At 43.1% G+C, this 18,094-nt stretch overlaps 1 protein-coding gene across 1 annotated transcript in view; it reads left to right on the top strand.

Annotated features, from left to right (window-relative positions):
* The window catches only part of LOC129831115 (thrombospondin-3b-like), a 37,796-nt gene that overhangs the window by 7,832 nt on the left and 11,870 nt on the right, over positions 1–18,094 (top strand). Inside the window, exons 4-16 of the mRNA XM_055894178.1 lie at positions 1,659–1,761; positions 10,375–10,401; positions 10,546–10,628; positions 13,859–13,910; positions 14,534–14,682; positions 14,951–15,091; positions 15,403–15,477; positions 15,634–15,786; positions 16,438–16,548; positions 16,641–16,748; positions 17,291–17,450; positions 17,828–17,946; positions 18,034–18,086. Of these exons, the coding sequence (XP_055750153.1) occupies positions 1,659–1,761; positions 10,375–10,401; positions 10,546–10,628; positions 13,859–13,910; positions 14,534–14,682; positions 14,951–15,091; positions 15,403–15,477; positions 15,634–15,786; positions 16,438–16,548; positions 16,641–16,748; positions 17,291–17,450; positions 17,828–17,946; positions 18,034–18,086 (1,334 nt within the window). The remainder of the gene's footprint in view (positions 1–1,658; positions 1,762–10,374; positions 10,402–10,545; positions 10,629–13,858; positions 13,911–14,533; positions 14,683–14,950; positions 15,092–15,402; positions 15,478–15,633; positions 15,787–16,437; positions 16,549–16,640; positions 16,749–17,290; positions 17,451–17,827; positions 17,947–18,033; positions 18,087–18,094) is intronic.

Here is an 18,094-nt window from a genome sequence, read left to right as displayed (position 1 = left end):
TGCTGCCTGTAATCCATGGCTTCTGGTTGGGGTATATACGTAAATTGAGTGAACTGTCAAATGTCTACTATTTTATAAGTAACTTTTCATCAAAAAAATGGAATAACATGGACTAGAGCTGCACATCCTATCTATCAGCTACATTTCTATGGCTCATGCTGACGCTTATATGGAGAACTCTGTAGTTATCTGTAACCCTGTCGTGCTGTTTGCATGTGTGACTATCTGACTGATAGATGCCACACCCTGTCAGGAAGGATGAAAGAGAGAGCAGGAAGGAGGAGGGGGGAAATTGTAGAAGGAAATATCTAAAATGAGAGGGCACAATGCAGCTATTGTTCCTAGTTTGTATCTCTTATCTTGAATGGAACGCTCAGGTAAAATACATGCAGATGTACACGGGTACTGACTAGGGTCATGTTCACTAGGCATAAAATAGAAGGAAACGGTCAGAAGGGGAGTGAAACTGGGAGGTACTATCAGAATTTGTCCAATAAGAAACACGTGTTTCGCTTTCCGTTGCACAACATTTAGATTATTTTTTGCTACGGTGTGACCCAATGAACACAACCCAGAGCAAGTGCCTCAATATGTCTAAGTAAGACTGGTGGTCAATGTTCTCTCTAATTGTTTTCACACTGAGCAAATTTCAGGTCTACTGAGCGCGAGCTTGTATGTTGTGAATATTCTGTGCAACTTCCTGCGTGCGTTTACTGTGAACACTGAGATTGTACCCACTTTAAGTTACAGTTTTAACAGTGATCATAATGTAGGCCTACCAGAGTGGCCTACCATTAAAAACAATATTATTTACATGGAAATAGCAGTTCTAGCATTCAGCCTACAGTAGCAGCCAATGTTTGGTATTCAATGTAGAATTACATTCCATTAGACTTTTTTAAAAACCATGCAGGGATTAACATTAACCTGTTTATCCACTTGTCCTTCAAACAAGGAAGTGCCAAAAAATGTTGTTGTGTTGTGTTTGATGCAAGAAACCACTTTACAAAATAAAATGCATTATTATTCCCATACCATTATTATTGTTACAAAGAATCAGACACAAATGTATGGTATCCTCTGCCTATTGGTTACTTATTAGCTTATTCAAGCCTGTCTCAAAATATAACACTGCCCCTTTAAGACATAAAAAAGCTCTTTACCTGACTCATTTTTCAAAGTTGCTGACCAGAAATGAGCCATAACTCAATAACTAGCAAAGAAGATGAATACATCTGCACACGTGGCTACATGCAGCTCTCGCTTTGATCTCACAACAAGTTAATCTACTCGCAACCGCTCATGCTTGTCACATTGCATTGAAAGTGGCAAATATTACATTGATTTTATGAAAAATTTTGAGTAGGGGGAAATGTTGATTGTGTTAACTAACGGGGAAACATTTTTTTGTACTTCTCTGCACAGGCTGGTATTTCTTTAGCGCAGCAGTCCTGGGGGAGCTGCAATCCCAGAGGAGTTTTGTAGGGAACATTGCATGTTGTCAGTTGCATAACATAGCCCTAGGCCTAGACATTCATTTAAAAGTGACAGTTTACTCCGAAAACAAATTAGCATGATTTTCCACTTACCATGCCCCTTTGTGTGTGTGAGAGAGTTCATTAATTTAACTGTACTGTGCTTGTGTGTGCGTGTTTCAGGGCTCAGTGGACTCTTTGCAACTGGCTTTGGGTGGCTCCATAGCCAAAGCAGGAATCCTTACCGACTGTCCGTTTCAGGGGGATACACATTTTCAGAATTCAGGTAAAATCTTTGTATACAACCATAAACACATGCAAACGATCCTCATACTAATTTATTACACTGAGTATACAAAACATTAAGAAAAGCTGATCTTTCTATGACATAGACTGACCAGGTGAATCCAGGTGAATATTATAAACCCTTATTGATGTCACCTGTTTAAATCTACTTAAATCAGTGTAGATGAAGGGGAGGAGACAACTAGGGCTGTTATGGGGACCGTATGACCGCCACAATGGCAGTCACGAGTCATGAAGGCAGTCAAATTCCACTTGTAATTAGGCTTCTCCAAGCTCTGATGCTGCTGATGGTCATTAGTAGCCTACCAAACTTGCTAACTGCCTGGTACTCACCACTCAATTGTCCCTCTAATCACGCTGACATAAATGCAAATATACAGTACCAGTCAAAAGTTTGGACACACCTACTCTGCGGCACGCTAATCGTTAGCTGTCTTGAGCATATCGGCTGCTATCTGAACAGACAACCTCTCTTTCGCCATCGCCATCCGGCTTGGATTCTCTGTCGACACGACCACGTCTGGTCTGCAGACGAATAGCCCATCCGCTGTGCCCTCAACCGGCCTCCGTCGGAGCAGACCCCCTCCGTCTGAGCAGACCTCCCCCCGGGCTACTAACTTTAAACGCCGCGGGCTAGTTTAGTGGAGGCCTCACTGCCCCATCTACGGCTGCCCCCTGGACACTATGATCACTTGGCTACATAGCTAATGCCTGCTTGACTGTCCATTAATTCACGGTACTCCATTCCGTTTATTTGTGTTTTATCTGTCGGCTCTGTGCTTTAACTCAGGATCTGTGTGTAGTTAATCCGACCCTCTCTGCCTAGCCGTCGCCATTTTTACCTACTGTTGCTGTGTTAGCTGACTAGCTGCTGTTATATCACCTGTTGTTTTAGCTAGCTCTCCCAATCAAGACCTGCAATCACTTTACGCCTTACTGCATGTCTCCCTCAAATATCAATATGCCTTGCATACTGTTGTTCAGGCTAGTTATCATTGTTTTGGTTTGCAATGGACCCCGTAGTTCCACTCTCCGTACCTCTGATACCTCCTTTGTCCCACCCCCCACACATGCGGTGACCTCACCCATTGAGACCAGCATGTCCAGAGATACAACCTCTCTTATCATCACCCAGTGCCTGGGCTTGCCTCCGCTGTACCCGTGCCCCACCATACCCTGGTCTGCACATTATGCCCAGAATCTATTCTACCACGCCCATAAATCTGCTCCTTTTATTCCTTGTCCCCAACGCTCTAGGCGACCAGTTTTGATAGCCTTTAGCCGCACCCTCATCCTGCTACTCCTCTGTTCCTCGGGTGATGTGGAGGTAAACCCAGGCCCTGCATGTCCCCAGTCACCCTCATTTGTTGACTTCTGTGATCGAAAAAGCCTTGGCCTCATGCATGTCAACATCAGAAGCTTACTCCCTAAGTTTGCCTTACTCACCGCTTTAGCACACTCTGCCAACCCTGATGTCCTCGCCGTGTCCGAATCCTGGCTTAGGAAGGCCACCAAAAATTCTGAGATTTCCATACCCAACTATAACACTTTCCGTCAAGATAGAACTGCCAAAGGGGGAGGAGTTGCAATCTACTGCAGAGATAGCCTGCAAAGTTCTGTCATACTTTCCAGGTCTATGCCCAAACAGTTCGAACTTCTAATTTTAAAAATTAATCTCTCCAGAAATAAGTCTCTCACTGTTGCCGCCTGCTACCGACCCCCCTCAGCTCCCAGCTGTGCCCTGGACACCATCTGTGAATTGATCGCTCCCCATCTAGCTTCAGAGTTTGTTCTGTTAGGTGACCTAAACTGGGATATGCTTAACACCCCGGCAGTCCTACAATCTAAGCTTGATGCCCTCAATCTCACACAAATCATCAAGGAACCCACCAGGTACAACACTAAATCCGTAAACATGGGCACCCTAATAGACATTATCCTGACCAACTTGCCCTCCAAATACACCTCTGCTGTCTTCAATCAAGATCTCAGCGATCACTGCCTCATTGCCTGTATCCGCCACGGGTCCGCGGCCAAACGACCACCCCTCATCACTGTCAAACGCTCCCTAAAACACTTCTGCGAGCAGGCCTTTCTAATCGACCTGGCCCGGGTACCCTGGAAGGATATTGACCTCATCCCGTCAGTTGAGGATGCCTGGTCATTCTTTAAAAGTTACTTCCTCACCATATTAGACAAGCATGCTCCGTTCAAATAATGCAGAACCAAGAACAGATATAGCCCTTGGTTCACTCCAGACCTGACTGCCCTCGACCAGCACAAAAACATCCTGTGGCGAACTGCAATAGCATCGAAGAGCCCCCGCGATATGCAACTGTTCAGGGAAGTCAGGAACCAATACACGCAGTCAGTCAGGAAAGCAAAGGCCAGCTTTTTCAAGCAGAAATTTGCATCCTGTAGCTCTAACTCCAAAAAGTTCTGGGATACTGTAAAGTCCATGGAAAACAAGAGCACCTCCTCCCAGCTGCCCACTTCACTGAGGCTAGGTAACACGGTCACCACTGATAAGTCCATGATAATCGAAAACTTCAACAAACATTTCTCAATGGCTGGCCATGCCTTCCTCCTGGCGACTCCAACCTTGGCCAACAGCCCCTACCCCCCCGCTGCTACTCGCCCAAGCCTCCCCAGCTTCTCCTTTACCCATATCCAGATAGCAGATATTCTGAAAGAGCTGGAAAACCTGGACCCATACAAATCAGCTGGGCTTGACAATCTGGACCCCCTATTTCTGAAACTGTCCGCCGCCATTGTCGCACCCCCTATTACCAGCCTGTTCAACCACTCCTTCGTATCATCTGAGATCCCCAAGGATTGGAAAGCTGCCGCGGTCATCCCCCTCTTCAAAGGGGGAGACACCCTGGACCCAAACTGTTACAGACCTATATCCATCCTGCCCTGCCTATCTAAGGTCTTCGAAAGCCAAGTCAACAAACAGATCACTGACCATCTCGAATCCCACCGTACCTTCTCCGCTGTGCAATCCGGTTTCCGAGCCGGTCACGGGTGCACCTCAGCCACGCTCAAGGTACTAAACGATGTCATAACCGCCATCGATAAAAGACATTACTGTGCAGCCGTCTTCATCGACCTGGCCAAGGCTTTCGACTCTGTCAATCACCATATTCTTATCGGCAGACTCAGTAGCCTCGGTTTTTCTAATGACTGCCTCGCCTGGTTCACCAACTACTTTGCAGACAGAGTTCAGTGTGTCAAATCGGAGGGCATGTTGTCCGGTCCTCTGGCAGTCTCTATGGGGGTACCACAGGGTTCAATTCTCGGGCCGACTCTTTTCTCTGTATACATCAATGATGTTGCTCTTGCTGCGGGCGATTCCCTGATCCACCTCTATGCAGACGACACCATTCTGTACACTTCCGGCCCTTCCTTGGACACTGTGCTATCTAACCTCCAAACGAGCTTCAATGCCATACAACACTCCTTCCGTGGCCTCCAACTGCTCTTAAACGCTAGTAAAACCAAATGCATGCTTTTCAACCGTTCGCTGCCTGCACCCGCACGCCCGACTGGCATCACCACCCTGGACGGTTCCGACCTAGAATATGTGGACATCTATAAGTACCTAGGTGTCTGGCTAGACTGCAAACTCTCCTTCCAGACTCATATCAAACATCTCCAATCCAAAATCAAATCTAGAGTCGGCTTTCTATTCCGCAACAAAGCCTCCTTCACTCACTGACTATCTGACTATCTAAAACTGACTATCCTACCGATCCTCGACTTCGGCGATGTCATCTACAAAATAGCTTCCAATACTCTACTCAGCAAACTGGATGCAGTCTATCACAGTGCCATCCGTTTTGTTACTAAAGCACCTTATACGACCCACCACTGCGACCTGTATGCCCTAGTCGGCTGGCCCTCGCTACATGTTCGTCGTCAGACCCACTGGCTCCAGGTCATCTACAAGGCTATGCTAGGTAAAGTGCCGCCTTATCTCAGTTCACTGGTCACGATGGCTACACCCACCCGTAGCACGCGCTCCAGCAGGTGTATCTCACTGATCATCCCTAAAGCCAAAACCTCATTTGGACGCCTTTCCTTCCAGTTCTCTGCTGCCTGCGACTGGAACGAATTGCAAAAATCTCTGAAGTTGGAAACTTTTATCTCCCTCAACAACTTTAAAAATCTGCTATCCGAGCAGCTAACCGATCGCTGCAGCTGTACATAGTCCATCTGTAAACTACCCACCCAATTTACCTACCTCACCCCCCATACTGCTTTTATTTATTTACTTTTCTGGTCTTTTGCACACCAGTATCTCTTCTTGCACATGATCATCTGATGATTTATCACTCCAGTGTTAATCTGCTAAATTGTAATTACTCGATTTATTGCCTACCTCATGCCTTTTGCACACATTGTATATAGATTCTCTTTTTTCTACCATGTTATTGACTTGTTTATTGTTTACTCCATGTGTAACTCTGTGTTGTTGTCTGTTCACACTGATATGCTTTATCTTGGCCAGGTCGCAGTTGCAAATGAGAACTTGTTCTCAACTAGCCTACCTGGTTAAATAAAGGTGAAATAAATAAATAAAAATAAAACTCAATCAAGGGTTTTCTTTATTTTACTATTTTCTACATTGTAGAATAATATTGAAGACATCGAAACTATGAAATAACACATATGGAATCCTGTAGTAACCAAAAAAGTGTTAAACAAATCAAAATATACTTTTGATTTTCGATTCTTCAAAGTAGCCACCCTTTGCCTTGATGACAGCTTTGCGCACTCTTGGCATTCTCTCAAACAGCTTCATCTGGAGTTTCCACATATGCTGAGCACTTGTTGGCTGCTTTGTCTCACCATTTTGTCACCGTTTTGTCTCACCATGGGTGATGGTCGGATTCGCGTTTATCATCGAAGGAATGAGCGGTACACCGAGGCCTGTACTCTGGAGCGGGATCGATTTGGAGGTGGAGGGTCCGTCATGGTCTGGGGCGGTGTGTCACAGCATCATCGAACTGAGCTTGTTGTCATTGCAGGAAATCTGAACGCTGTGCGTTACAGGGAAGACATCCTCCTCCCCATGTGGTAGCCTTCCTGTAGGCTCATCCTAACATGACCCTCCAGCATGACAATGCCACCAGCCATACTGCTCATTCTGGGCGTGATTTCCAGCAAGACAAGAATGTCAGTGTTCTGCCATGGCCAGCGAAGAGCCCGGATCTCAATCCCATTGAGCACGTTTGAGACCTGTTGGATGAGGGCTAGGGCCATTCCCCCCAGAAATGTCCGGGAACTTGCAGGTGCCTTGGTGGAAGAGTGGGGTAACATCTCACAGCAAGAACTGGCAAATCTGGTGCAGTCCATGAGGAGGAGATGCACTGCAGTACTTAATGCAGCTGGTGGCCACACCAGATATTGACTGTTACTTTTGATTTTGACCCCCCCCTTTTTTCAGGGACACATTATTCCATTTCTGTTAGTCACATGTCTGTGGAACTTGTTCAGTTTATGTCTGTTGTTGAATCTTGTTATGTTCATACACATGTTTACACAAGTTAAGTTTGCTGAAAATAAACGCAGTTGACAGTGAGAGGATGTTTCTTTTTTACTGAGTTTATTATCACTTATCACTTGTGAATGATGACCAGCATAATGATAAGGAAGAAGACATACCTTTTTTTGTGACTTTCAAATCATAGTCGCACAACTCATGTAGCCTAGCCCATAGGCCTATATGTTTTGGTAAGGTTTGTATCACAACTAAAGTGGCCAAATAACTTCTTAAAATGAAGCACATTAATCCGCTTTGCAACAGGCGTAGAGCCTACCTGGCATACATACGCAGTGCGTGAGTTTGAAGTTTAAAAATGCACCTCTATAATAAAAGCATTACATGCATAGTCCTTTGTGCAGTCAGTTTTGATAATGGTGTTTTCCCGTTAATGGAACATTCGCGCTTATCGCCTACTGCCGTGTGCATGGCTGCTCTTATAATGTGAAGAAATAGCCTAATAGTTTATCAACATTTTAAGCTAAACATTATTATCTGTTGCGTAAGCCTCATTGCTTAAAAAAGGGTTTTTGGATGCTAGTGGTTGTATTAATTTGTGATCTATAGCATCCCACAACTGTCCCAGACTATGTTTGGAACATTTATTTCTCGCACAGAATAGGTCAACATTTGTACCATGGGGGATAGTAGACTGACATAGGCCAGTGCTTTTGCTGTTTGTTAGGCCTACTCACCTAGTTGGCTGACAAATTAAATGTGGACCGTTCAATATCTTCAGTTCAATATCTTCAGTATGCGCCTCAGAATTGGATAAAGACACGCGCAGTTGCATCCCCGATGTATTGATCTTCACTTGTAGCCTGTGAGAAAGACCCGATCACGTGATGGAGAGCCTGTCACGTTGGTAACAATGATTCGGTAGACAGGCGCAGGAATGCGTAATAGGGTTTTTTATTACGCCCCCAAGTTACGGCGTGCCATGTGAGGGCACGGGGATGAAGACCAAACAAACACGTATACAAGACACAGGGTTGTACAGATGAACGTGGTACCTTCAGGCGTTTGGAAATTTCTCCCAAGGACGAACCAGACTTGTGGAGGTCTACAATTTTTTTTCTGAGATCTTGGCTGATTTCTTTTGATTTTCCCATAATGTCAAGCAAAGAGGCACTGAGTTTGAAGGTAGTCCTTGAAATACATCCACAGGTATACATCCACCTCCAATTGACTCAAATGATGTCAATTAGCCTATCAGAAGCTTCTAAAGCCATGACATTATTTTCTGGAATTTTCCAAGCTGTTTAAAGGCACAGTCAACTTAGTGTATGTAAACTTCTGGCCCACGGGAATCGTGATACAGTGAATTATAAATGAAATAATCTGTCTGTAAACAATTATTGGAAAAATGACTTGTGTCATGCACAAAGTAGATGTCCTAACCGACTTGCCAAAACTATAGTTTGTTAACAAGAAATTTGTGGAGTGGTTGAAAATCGAGTTTTAATGGCTCCAACCTAAGTGTATGTAAACTTCCGACTTCAACTGTACAAGTACTAATCCGTGGGAATAGGGGACAGGTGTGCGTAATGAAAGTTCCGAGGGATCCGTGACAGAGCCATGTGAGTGAGAGGTGCTTTGGAGCAAGCAGGAATTATAATTATTATATTCAGCCCAAGAGCACAACAGCCACTGGCCACAAAAGGCATGGATATTTTGGGGGGGAATTACAGCCACACAAAGGGGTTGTCGCTGGGAAATTCAAGGCATTATCAAGTGTTTGTCAAATTGTGAATGATAGACTGATGAAAAACAAATAGAGCTCATGCCTTTCATTCAACTTTTTTTCAAATAATCATTAGAGTCGCATCATGCAGCCTTAGAATGTATTAAAACTCAAAACATAGACAAGCCTTTGTATCATATCTAAAGTTACATAAATAACTCTAAATTAAGCATGTAGGAGTACCTGTTTCTTTGTTAACCGCTCAACACAGAATAGCTGCATGTGCACACTCCCTCAAATCGTTTAGAGATAAGACCCTTTCTAATTTATACTAGAAAATACTTGAAAATAATGCCACGGAATTCTAAGCAAATCTTGTCTGCTAAATGAACTAGTGTAGCCCACAGCCATATGGCATGGCCAGATCAGTACCTAACATAAGGACAACTCAGAGTATGCTATTCTGTTCTTCTGCAATAGACTACATTTTCTTCATATCATGTTTCTTTGGACCTGTCTAAATTAAATAATGGATTTATTGTGAAGGTGTGGGCTATATTGCATCGATTTATTATACTTTTTAAAATGTAGATGTTCCAAAGGTCTGCATCAGTGGCTTGTAGGCTGTGTGGAAGCCAGAAGATGCTAAATGTGTTTGTTAATTAACGGTCAATTATCATGAGACTGGCAGTTATTTGCTTGACAATCACCAGCTGACAAAATTTGTGATCGCCACAGCCCTAGGTGCAACTCAGTATTAGGAGATTGTTCCTAATGTTTGGTAAACTCAGTGTATAATGTTATATTCACTTTAGTCATAGAAACTCAGACCTAGGAGTAACATCACTAGATCTGGGATTAATGACATTTTCTTGGTAACAAAAAAACTACATTTTGTGTAGGGGGGTTTACGCTAGGGCAACTTAGGGATAAGACAGTGATGTAGGAAAGCCAGATGTCCCAACTCTACATTTTCCTCTGTGCCAAACTGACATTTATTATGTACAGACATGTAAGCCAGAATATTGGTACATTGTGGGAGGAAACCTGTCTGTCTATAGAGACTGTTCACTTTGATATCTGCTGATATATATTTCCATCCACATGTTCCTCCTACGCAAACGTCACATTAGGTATTTGGTCAGCAGAAGCTAATCTCAGTAGTGTATTCTTATCACTTTAACCCCCTCTAGTGGTGAGCCCACGTAACTAGCATATAATTGTCATGTTGGTTGTCCTTTTTCCATCTCTGTTTACATGTACTAGTTCATGTCTGTGAAAGGCATTTTTAGGAATAGTATATTAAAATGAGTAGTGTGTTGTGATTGAAATGGTTAAAGTGGACTTTCTTGTCTCCATAGTTAGTGCAGATGTCAATGCCATTCTGGGTGAGTATCAATCAGAAACACTGGTTTATCAACCTCCCCCTACCCAAATGCTACCTAACAATTATAATTACCGGTATAATGCTATCATTTACTTCAATGGTTTCCCTGTGCTTATGTTCTAATGCTTGGACATCACTGTGTCAGGTGACCACACCAAGGCTTTGATTGGCCAGCTGATCATCTTCAACCAGATTCTTGGCGAACTCCGAGAGGACATCAGGGAACAGGTAAGAGATGGAGAAAGAATGAGAGGGGGAAGAGGCCCAGGGGGAAGTTTGAGGGGGAATGAAAGAGAGAGAGGGGAGAAGACGGGGGGGGGGGGGGGGGGGGACTAGATAAGAGGCACAGGGACTGAGGGTGAGCGTGGACTAAAAGAGAGAGATGAAAGAGAGAGGAAACAAGCAGAAATGTGCAGGTTCAACAATTGTGTGCTCACGTAAACAAGAACGTAACTGTTTGAGAGATGGCAGTGTTCTATAGCATGGGTTTTCAAGCTTTCCTTGCCCAGGGACCTCCTCCCAGGAAACCCAACAGGGACCTTCTCCCAGGAAACCCAACAGGGACCTCCTCCCAGGAAACCCAACAGGGACCTCCTCCCAGGAAACCCAACAGGGACCTTCTCCCTGAAACCCAACAGGAACCTCCTCCCAGGAAACCCAACAGGGACCTCCTCCCAGGAAACCCAGCAGGGACCTCCTCCCAGGAAACCCAACAGGGACCTCCTCCCAGGAAACCCAACAGGGACCTCCTCCCAGGAAACCCAACAGGGACCTCCTCCCAGGAAACCCAACAGGGACCTCCTCCCAGGAAACCCAACAGGGACCTCCTCCCAGGAAACCCAACAGGGACCTCCTCCCTGAAACCAAAACAGGGACCTTCTCCCAGGAAACCAAAACTATCTAGCATAGATTTGCTAGATAGTTTCTCATTATTTTGACCTCCACAGCCACATTATTGCCTATAAGCTAGAAAAATCACTCCAAACACATTTTTGCTAAGAGCAGCTGTTTAGCTGGCTAAACAAAGGTTTGCAAAAATTCATGTCTTAAGTTGAGAAAGCTTAAGTGCAGCCAGCAGCACTGGTAACCTATTCAAGGCTGCCTTTTCAAAGCCTATGTCCGATACTCCAGTGAGTGGAACTGGCTCCAATGAGTGTAATTTACTCAATATTAGGAGTTGAGAAATAAAGTTGACATCATTAGAAAGAAGATATTTTTCCATTTTCTACTGTGGGTATATAATTCAAAATTAGTTAATTGTATTGTTACTAGCGATATTCATTAAATAAACATGACATTTTCCACTTTAAAAATGTGCGGACCCCCTGTACCTCCCCCAGTTGAACACCCCTGTTCTATAGAGCAACTACATTATACTCCTGTTCTATAGAGCAACTACATTATACTACTGTTCTATAGAGCAACTACATTATACCACTGTTCTATAGAGCAACTACAGTATACCACTGTTCTATAGAGCAACTACATTATACTACTGTTCTATAGATCTACAGTATACTACTGTTCTATAGAGCAACTACAGTATACCACTGTTCTATAGAGCAACTACAGTATACCACTGTTCTATAGAGCAACTACAGTATACTACTGTTCTATAGAGCAACTACAGTATACTACTGTTCTATAGAGCAACTACAGTATACTACTGTTCTATAGAGCAACTACAGTATACTACTGTTCTATAGAGCAACTACAGTATACTACTGTTCTATAGAGCAACTACAGTATACTACTGTTCTATAGAGCAACTACAGTATACTACTGTTCTATAGAGCAACTACAGTATACTACTGTTCTATAGAGCAACTACAGTATACTACTGTTCTATAGAGCAACTACAGTATACTACTGTTCTAAAGAGCAACTACAGTATACTACTGTTCTATAGAGCAACTACAGTATACTACTGTTCTATAGAGCAACTACAGTATACTACTGTTCTATAGAGCAACTACAGTATACTACTGTTCTATAGAGCAACTACAGTATACTACTGTTCTATAGAGCAACTACAGTATACTACTGTTCTATAGAGCAACTACAGTATACTACTGTTCTATAGAGTAACTACAGTATACTACTGTTCTATAGAGCAACTACAGTATACTACTGTTCTATAGAGCAACTACAGTATACTACTGTTCTATAGAGCAACTACAGTATACTACTGTTCTATAGAGCAACTACAGTATACTACTGTTCTATAGAGCAACTACAGTATACTACTGTTCTATAGAGCAACTACAGTATACTACTGTTCTATAGAGCAACTACAGTATACTACTGTTCTATAGAGCAACTACAGTATACTACTGTTCTATAGAGCAACTACAGTATACTACTGTTCTATAGAGCAACTACAGTATACTACTGTTCTATAGAGCAACTACAGTATACTACTGTTCTATAGAGCAACTACAGTATACTACTGTTCTATAGAGCAACTACAGTATACTACTGTTCTACAGAGCAACTACAGTATACTACTGTTCTACAGAGCAACTACAGTATACCACTGTTCTATAGAGCAACTACATTATACTACTGTTCTATAGAGCAACTACAGTATACTACTGTTCTAAAGAGCATCTACAGTATACTACTGTTCTATAGAGCAACTACAGTACACTACTGTTCTATAGAGCAACTACAGTATACTACTGTTCTATAGAGCAACTACAGTATACTACTGTTCTATAGAGCAACTACAGTATACTACTGTTCTATAGAGCAACTACAGTATACTACTGTTCTATAGAGCAACTACAGTATACTACTGTTCTATAGAGCAACTACAGTATACTACTGTTCTATAGAGCAACTACAGTATACTACTGTTCTAAAGAGCAACTACAGTATACTACTGTTCTATAGATCTACAGTATACTACTGTTCTATAGAGCAACTCCAGTATATTACTGTTCTATAGATCTACAGTATACTACTGTTCTATAGAGCAACTACAGTATACTACTGTTCTATAGATCTACAGTATACTACTGTTCTATAGAGCAACTACAGTATACTACTGTTCTATAGAGCAACTACAGTACACTACTGTTCTATAGAGCATCTACAAGATTATATTACTGTTCTATAGAGCAACTACAGTATACTACTGTTCTATAGAGCAACTACAGTATACTACTGTTCTATAAAGCAACTACAGTATACTACTGTTCTATAGAGCAACTACAGTATACTACTGTTCTATAGAGCATCTACAGTATACTACTGTTCTATAGATCTACAGTATACTACTGTTCTATAGAGCAACTACAGTATACTACTGTTCTATAGAGCAACTACAGTACACTACTGTTCTATAGAGCATCTACAGTATACTACTGTTCTATAGAGCAACTACAGTATACTACATTTAGAGTTGGATACATTAAACAGTTCTGGTGACTGCTGTATGTTTGTGGTCTTCACAGGTAAAGGAGATGTCTCTGATTAGGAACACTATCTTGGAGTGCCAAGTGTGTGGTGAGTGTATGAAGAGCAGTACCATACCATCAGGCTGGGCCTCCGTGTATAAAACAGAGAGGATTCAAATACAGAAAAGATCAACAAAAAGAGATGAGAAGCACAGGAAGTCAGAGAGAGAGAGAGAGATTGAAATATATGAAGCACTTTAGCTGTGTTTAATTGATCTTGCTGGGCGCAATGGAACCAATGGAAAAATTGCCCCTTTCAATTTAGCAATATAAGAGGAAGAAATGTAACCACTCTCAAATTCATAGACAGAGCTATTGATGCAAGGACTGACCATCCATGATACCAAAAATGATAGTTTTGAAGCTATACAGTGTGTGTTTACATTTAATTTGTTTACAAACACTGGAGTAAAACAAGCTTATATTTTGGGTTCTGATAGGATGTGACAGTTGAACTGAGCTCATTAAGCATTTATAAGTTATATTCTTCAAGAATCAATGGATACATATAATTCATTTCTAAGTTCAAAAATGTATGTAGCAACTGCAGATTGCCCGTTTAAGTGCAAACCCTGCCCATATGGCACTCTCTGCAGGCTCGAAGGCATGCTGAAAGATTTCAAATCCTATTTTGAACCCAGCTCTGGTATGCTCTATATCTTTGTTAACCAGGCTTCCATGAGACCCACTCTCGCTGTGAGCCCAACCCCTGCTATAAGGGCTTGGCCTGTACAGAGACCTGGGAGTACCCAGGGTACCGTTGTGGTGCCTGCCCAGACGGCATGACGGGGAATGGCACCCACTGCCAGGACATTGACGAGGTATTCTAAGGGTCTTATTTATATTTCTTTAGCACCACAAGATGATAGCATGATATGCTCCCATCATTTCTTAAACATTCTTGGTTGAGTTTCCCAAAAGCTTTGCAGCTAAGGTGGAACAATATTTCCCCAGACGACCCAGCTGCAGAGTAACAATTAGAAAGTTAATGTTTGGCGACCAATCTTCATCAAATGAAGCACTTTGAGGTGTGACAAAAACACAAATACACTGATATATGTATTGTTAATTTCTGTCTCTATGTCTAAGTGTGCTCTAGCCCGGCCCTGTTTCTCGCCTGAGGGGTGCGTAAACACGGCCAAGGGCTTCACCTGTGAACCATGTCCCGTCGGCTTCTCAGGACCCCTCCTTAGCGGGCTTGGGGTGGAGTTTGCCAAGAGCCACAAGCAGGTCTGACCAACATGAGACCCCTTGACACACACACACTCACTCACTTTGTTTTCGTGAAATGTCAGGACTTTTTGGAGTGTAAAAATGTTTGACCATTAAAAATCCTATTTTCCCTAACCCTACACACATACATAAACGTTGTGCACACACACATGCACAGCAGGCACAGACCACCACCACTATTGACACCTCTTCTCACCCACTGTATACATAGATGTGCACTGTGTCAAAGTGATTGCCTCTATGGTCATGATAATAGGTGGTCTGATGTATTTTATGCTTAAATTGATGTGTTCTGCCTGTCTATATAGAAGTGCACAGATGTGGATGAGTGTGCTGACCTCTCCAAGTCCTGCGTGCCCAACTCTGTCTGCATCAACACAGAGGTCAGTAGTGGAAAGGGAGTCAGAGGTTGCTTGGTGAAATATTTTATCACAAGAAATACATGATTCCCGTTCTCTGTGTCTTTCTCTCTGTCTCCCTCTCTCTCTCCCCTTCTGTCTTACCCCAACTCCCTTCTCCATCTCGCCCTCCCACCAAAGGGCTCGTTCAGGTGTGGTCCGTGTAAGGAGAGCTTCGTAGGCAACCAGACGGTGGGCTGTTTCCTGCGGAGGTCCTGCGCCACGCTGGGCTTCAACCCCTGTGACGTCAACGCCCACTGTGTCATAAAGGGTGCTGCCAGGGTCTCCTGCGAGGTAAGACATGCATAGCACATCTCAATAGGCTAAAGATACTTTTAAAGGGAAGTTGTTAAAGGGATAGTTCACCCAAATTACAAAATGACACATTGGTTTCCAGCCAAGTTTTCCTGGCATTGTTTCCACATGCAATATTTTAGCATTTATGGCACAAATCTCATTCAAGTCATGGGACCGATATTATCATTTTTCGTGCATCATGTCCAAATCGTCCAAAAGTATCTAAAATTGATTGTGAACCTCAACAATGTCCCTTATAGTTAATTTGAACATGATGGGCGAAAAATGCTAATATCGGTCCCATGACTTGAATAAGATTTGTGCCAGAAATGCTAAAATATTGCATGTGGAAACTAAACTAAACCAACGCATGGATTTTTGTCATACCTTGTCCCTATACTGCTTACGGGGTGAGGAAACCAATATGTCATTTTCTTCCCTTCAATGTCTTTTTAGCAACAAGAAAAAAACAACAACCAAAATATGTCATTTTCCCCAAAATGTGTTGCCATGGAAAATATTTCTTTATCTGGTTGTAACAGAGACCAGTTGGTTGTAATCTGGTTATACAGTATGACATCATTAAGAAATCACATTCCAATTTTTTACCACTTGGTATATTCTCTCTGAATATCTCTTCCCTTACAGTGTAATGTGGGCTGGGCAGGTAATGGGCATACATGTGGTCCAGACACAGACATCGATGGCTACCCCGACCAGCCTCTCCCCTGCATAGACAATGACTATCACTGCCGAGCCGTAAGCATGTTACACACACACACACACACACACAAAACACTAACAAAATGTCTTACTTACCACAATCATCATGTGTTGTGTTCCCTATGCAGGACAACTGTGTGAACACGCCCAACTCTGGCCAGGAGGACGCAGACGGAGACGGTATAGGTGACCAGTGTGATGAAGATGCGGACGGAGACGGCATCAGGAACGTGGAGGTCAGTCTAGCCTTGTATCAAAGACAGTACATTATGAAGATAGGCTAAAACTGTTTCTCCAACAGAAATCCCCGATCACACTTGTAGGCGATGTCATGGTGACGTTGCCTAGCTAAACTCACGCGTAGACACATGTCATCAGGTCTAACGGTCGTCTCGTGCCAAACTGTGCATGTGCAGGCCGTCAAATCAAATGTTCTCCTTCAACATAAAGTTGTTTTTGTCGAAAATGTGTCAATTAGCCAATTTCACGAGGTTGAAGTAATAATATGTTCAACTACTTAAGACATTGGCTCGAATCAAGGTTGTGCCTTTACATTTTCAGAAAATTAACAAGTAAGGAAGAATTTTTCACTTCTCTCTTTGACTCTTTTAACCATCGTCTGGTCTGTTGTGTTCCCGGAAGTCTTGCGATGGTTGCGCCTCTGGGTTTAGAAATTCTGTGCTTGTATTTTGTCCGTGTGTGATCATGTTCAGTAGGCAAAATGGAATCTCCCTGTTTCCACTTCACACCATTTAGTTTTTCCTCTTTGTTTTTCTAGGACAACTGCCGTCTGGTCCCCAACAAGGATCAACAGAACTCGGACACAGACTCATATGGGGACACGTGTGACAACTGCCCCAACGTTCCCAATGGAAGCCAGAAGGACACAGATGGAAACGGGGCTGGGGACACCTGTGACAATGACATTGATGGGGATGGTAGGCTAATTACTGTACCACAAGGACCAAAGTACTGCTGGTTTTTTTTCCCACCTGGTAGTTAATTGATTGATTTATATTACTGATTGTGTTCCTTGTCTGATTTAGTTCATGAATAGAGGGATAGAATGGAAGTGTTTGTTTTGCAAGTGTTCCCGGAAGTGTTTCCGCCCTCCAGGGCCCGTATTCACAAAGAATCTCAGAGTAGGAGTGCTGATATAGGATCACTTTTGCCTGTCAATCACAATGAAGAAGAGTATATGAACAGGGAGGACTTAATCCTAGATCATCTTCACTCTACTCTGAGACCCTTTGTGAATACCGGCCCAAAACCATAATTGAATCGCTCATCTTCCTCCTCCTTGTCCTCGCGCCAGGTATCCCAAACGTGCTGGACAACTGTCCCAAGGTGCCCAACCCTATGCAGACTGACCGTGACGGGGATCGAGTGGGGGACGCCTGTGACAGCTGCCCGGAAGTCAACGACCCCATGCAGGTCAGAGGTCAAGAATAACATTCTAGAGAGTTGAACTAAAAATATAGTTTATTGAGGAAATCTTTGAAACCCCTTTTCTCCGTTCAGTCTGATATAGACAACGACCTGGTGGGAGATGTGTGTGACACCAACCAGGACATGTGAGTGC

Source organism: Salvelinus fontinalis, chromosome 32 (genome assembly GCF_029448725.1).
Source record: "Salvelinus fontinalis isolate EN_2023a chromosome 32, ASM2944872v1, whole genome shotgun sequence".
Lineage (NCBI taxonomy): Eukaryota > Metazoa > Chordata > Actinopteri > Salmoniformes > Salmonidae > Salvelinus > Salvelinus fontinalis.
This window is presented reverse-complemented; position numbering and strand designations above follow the sequence as displayed.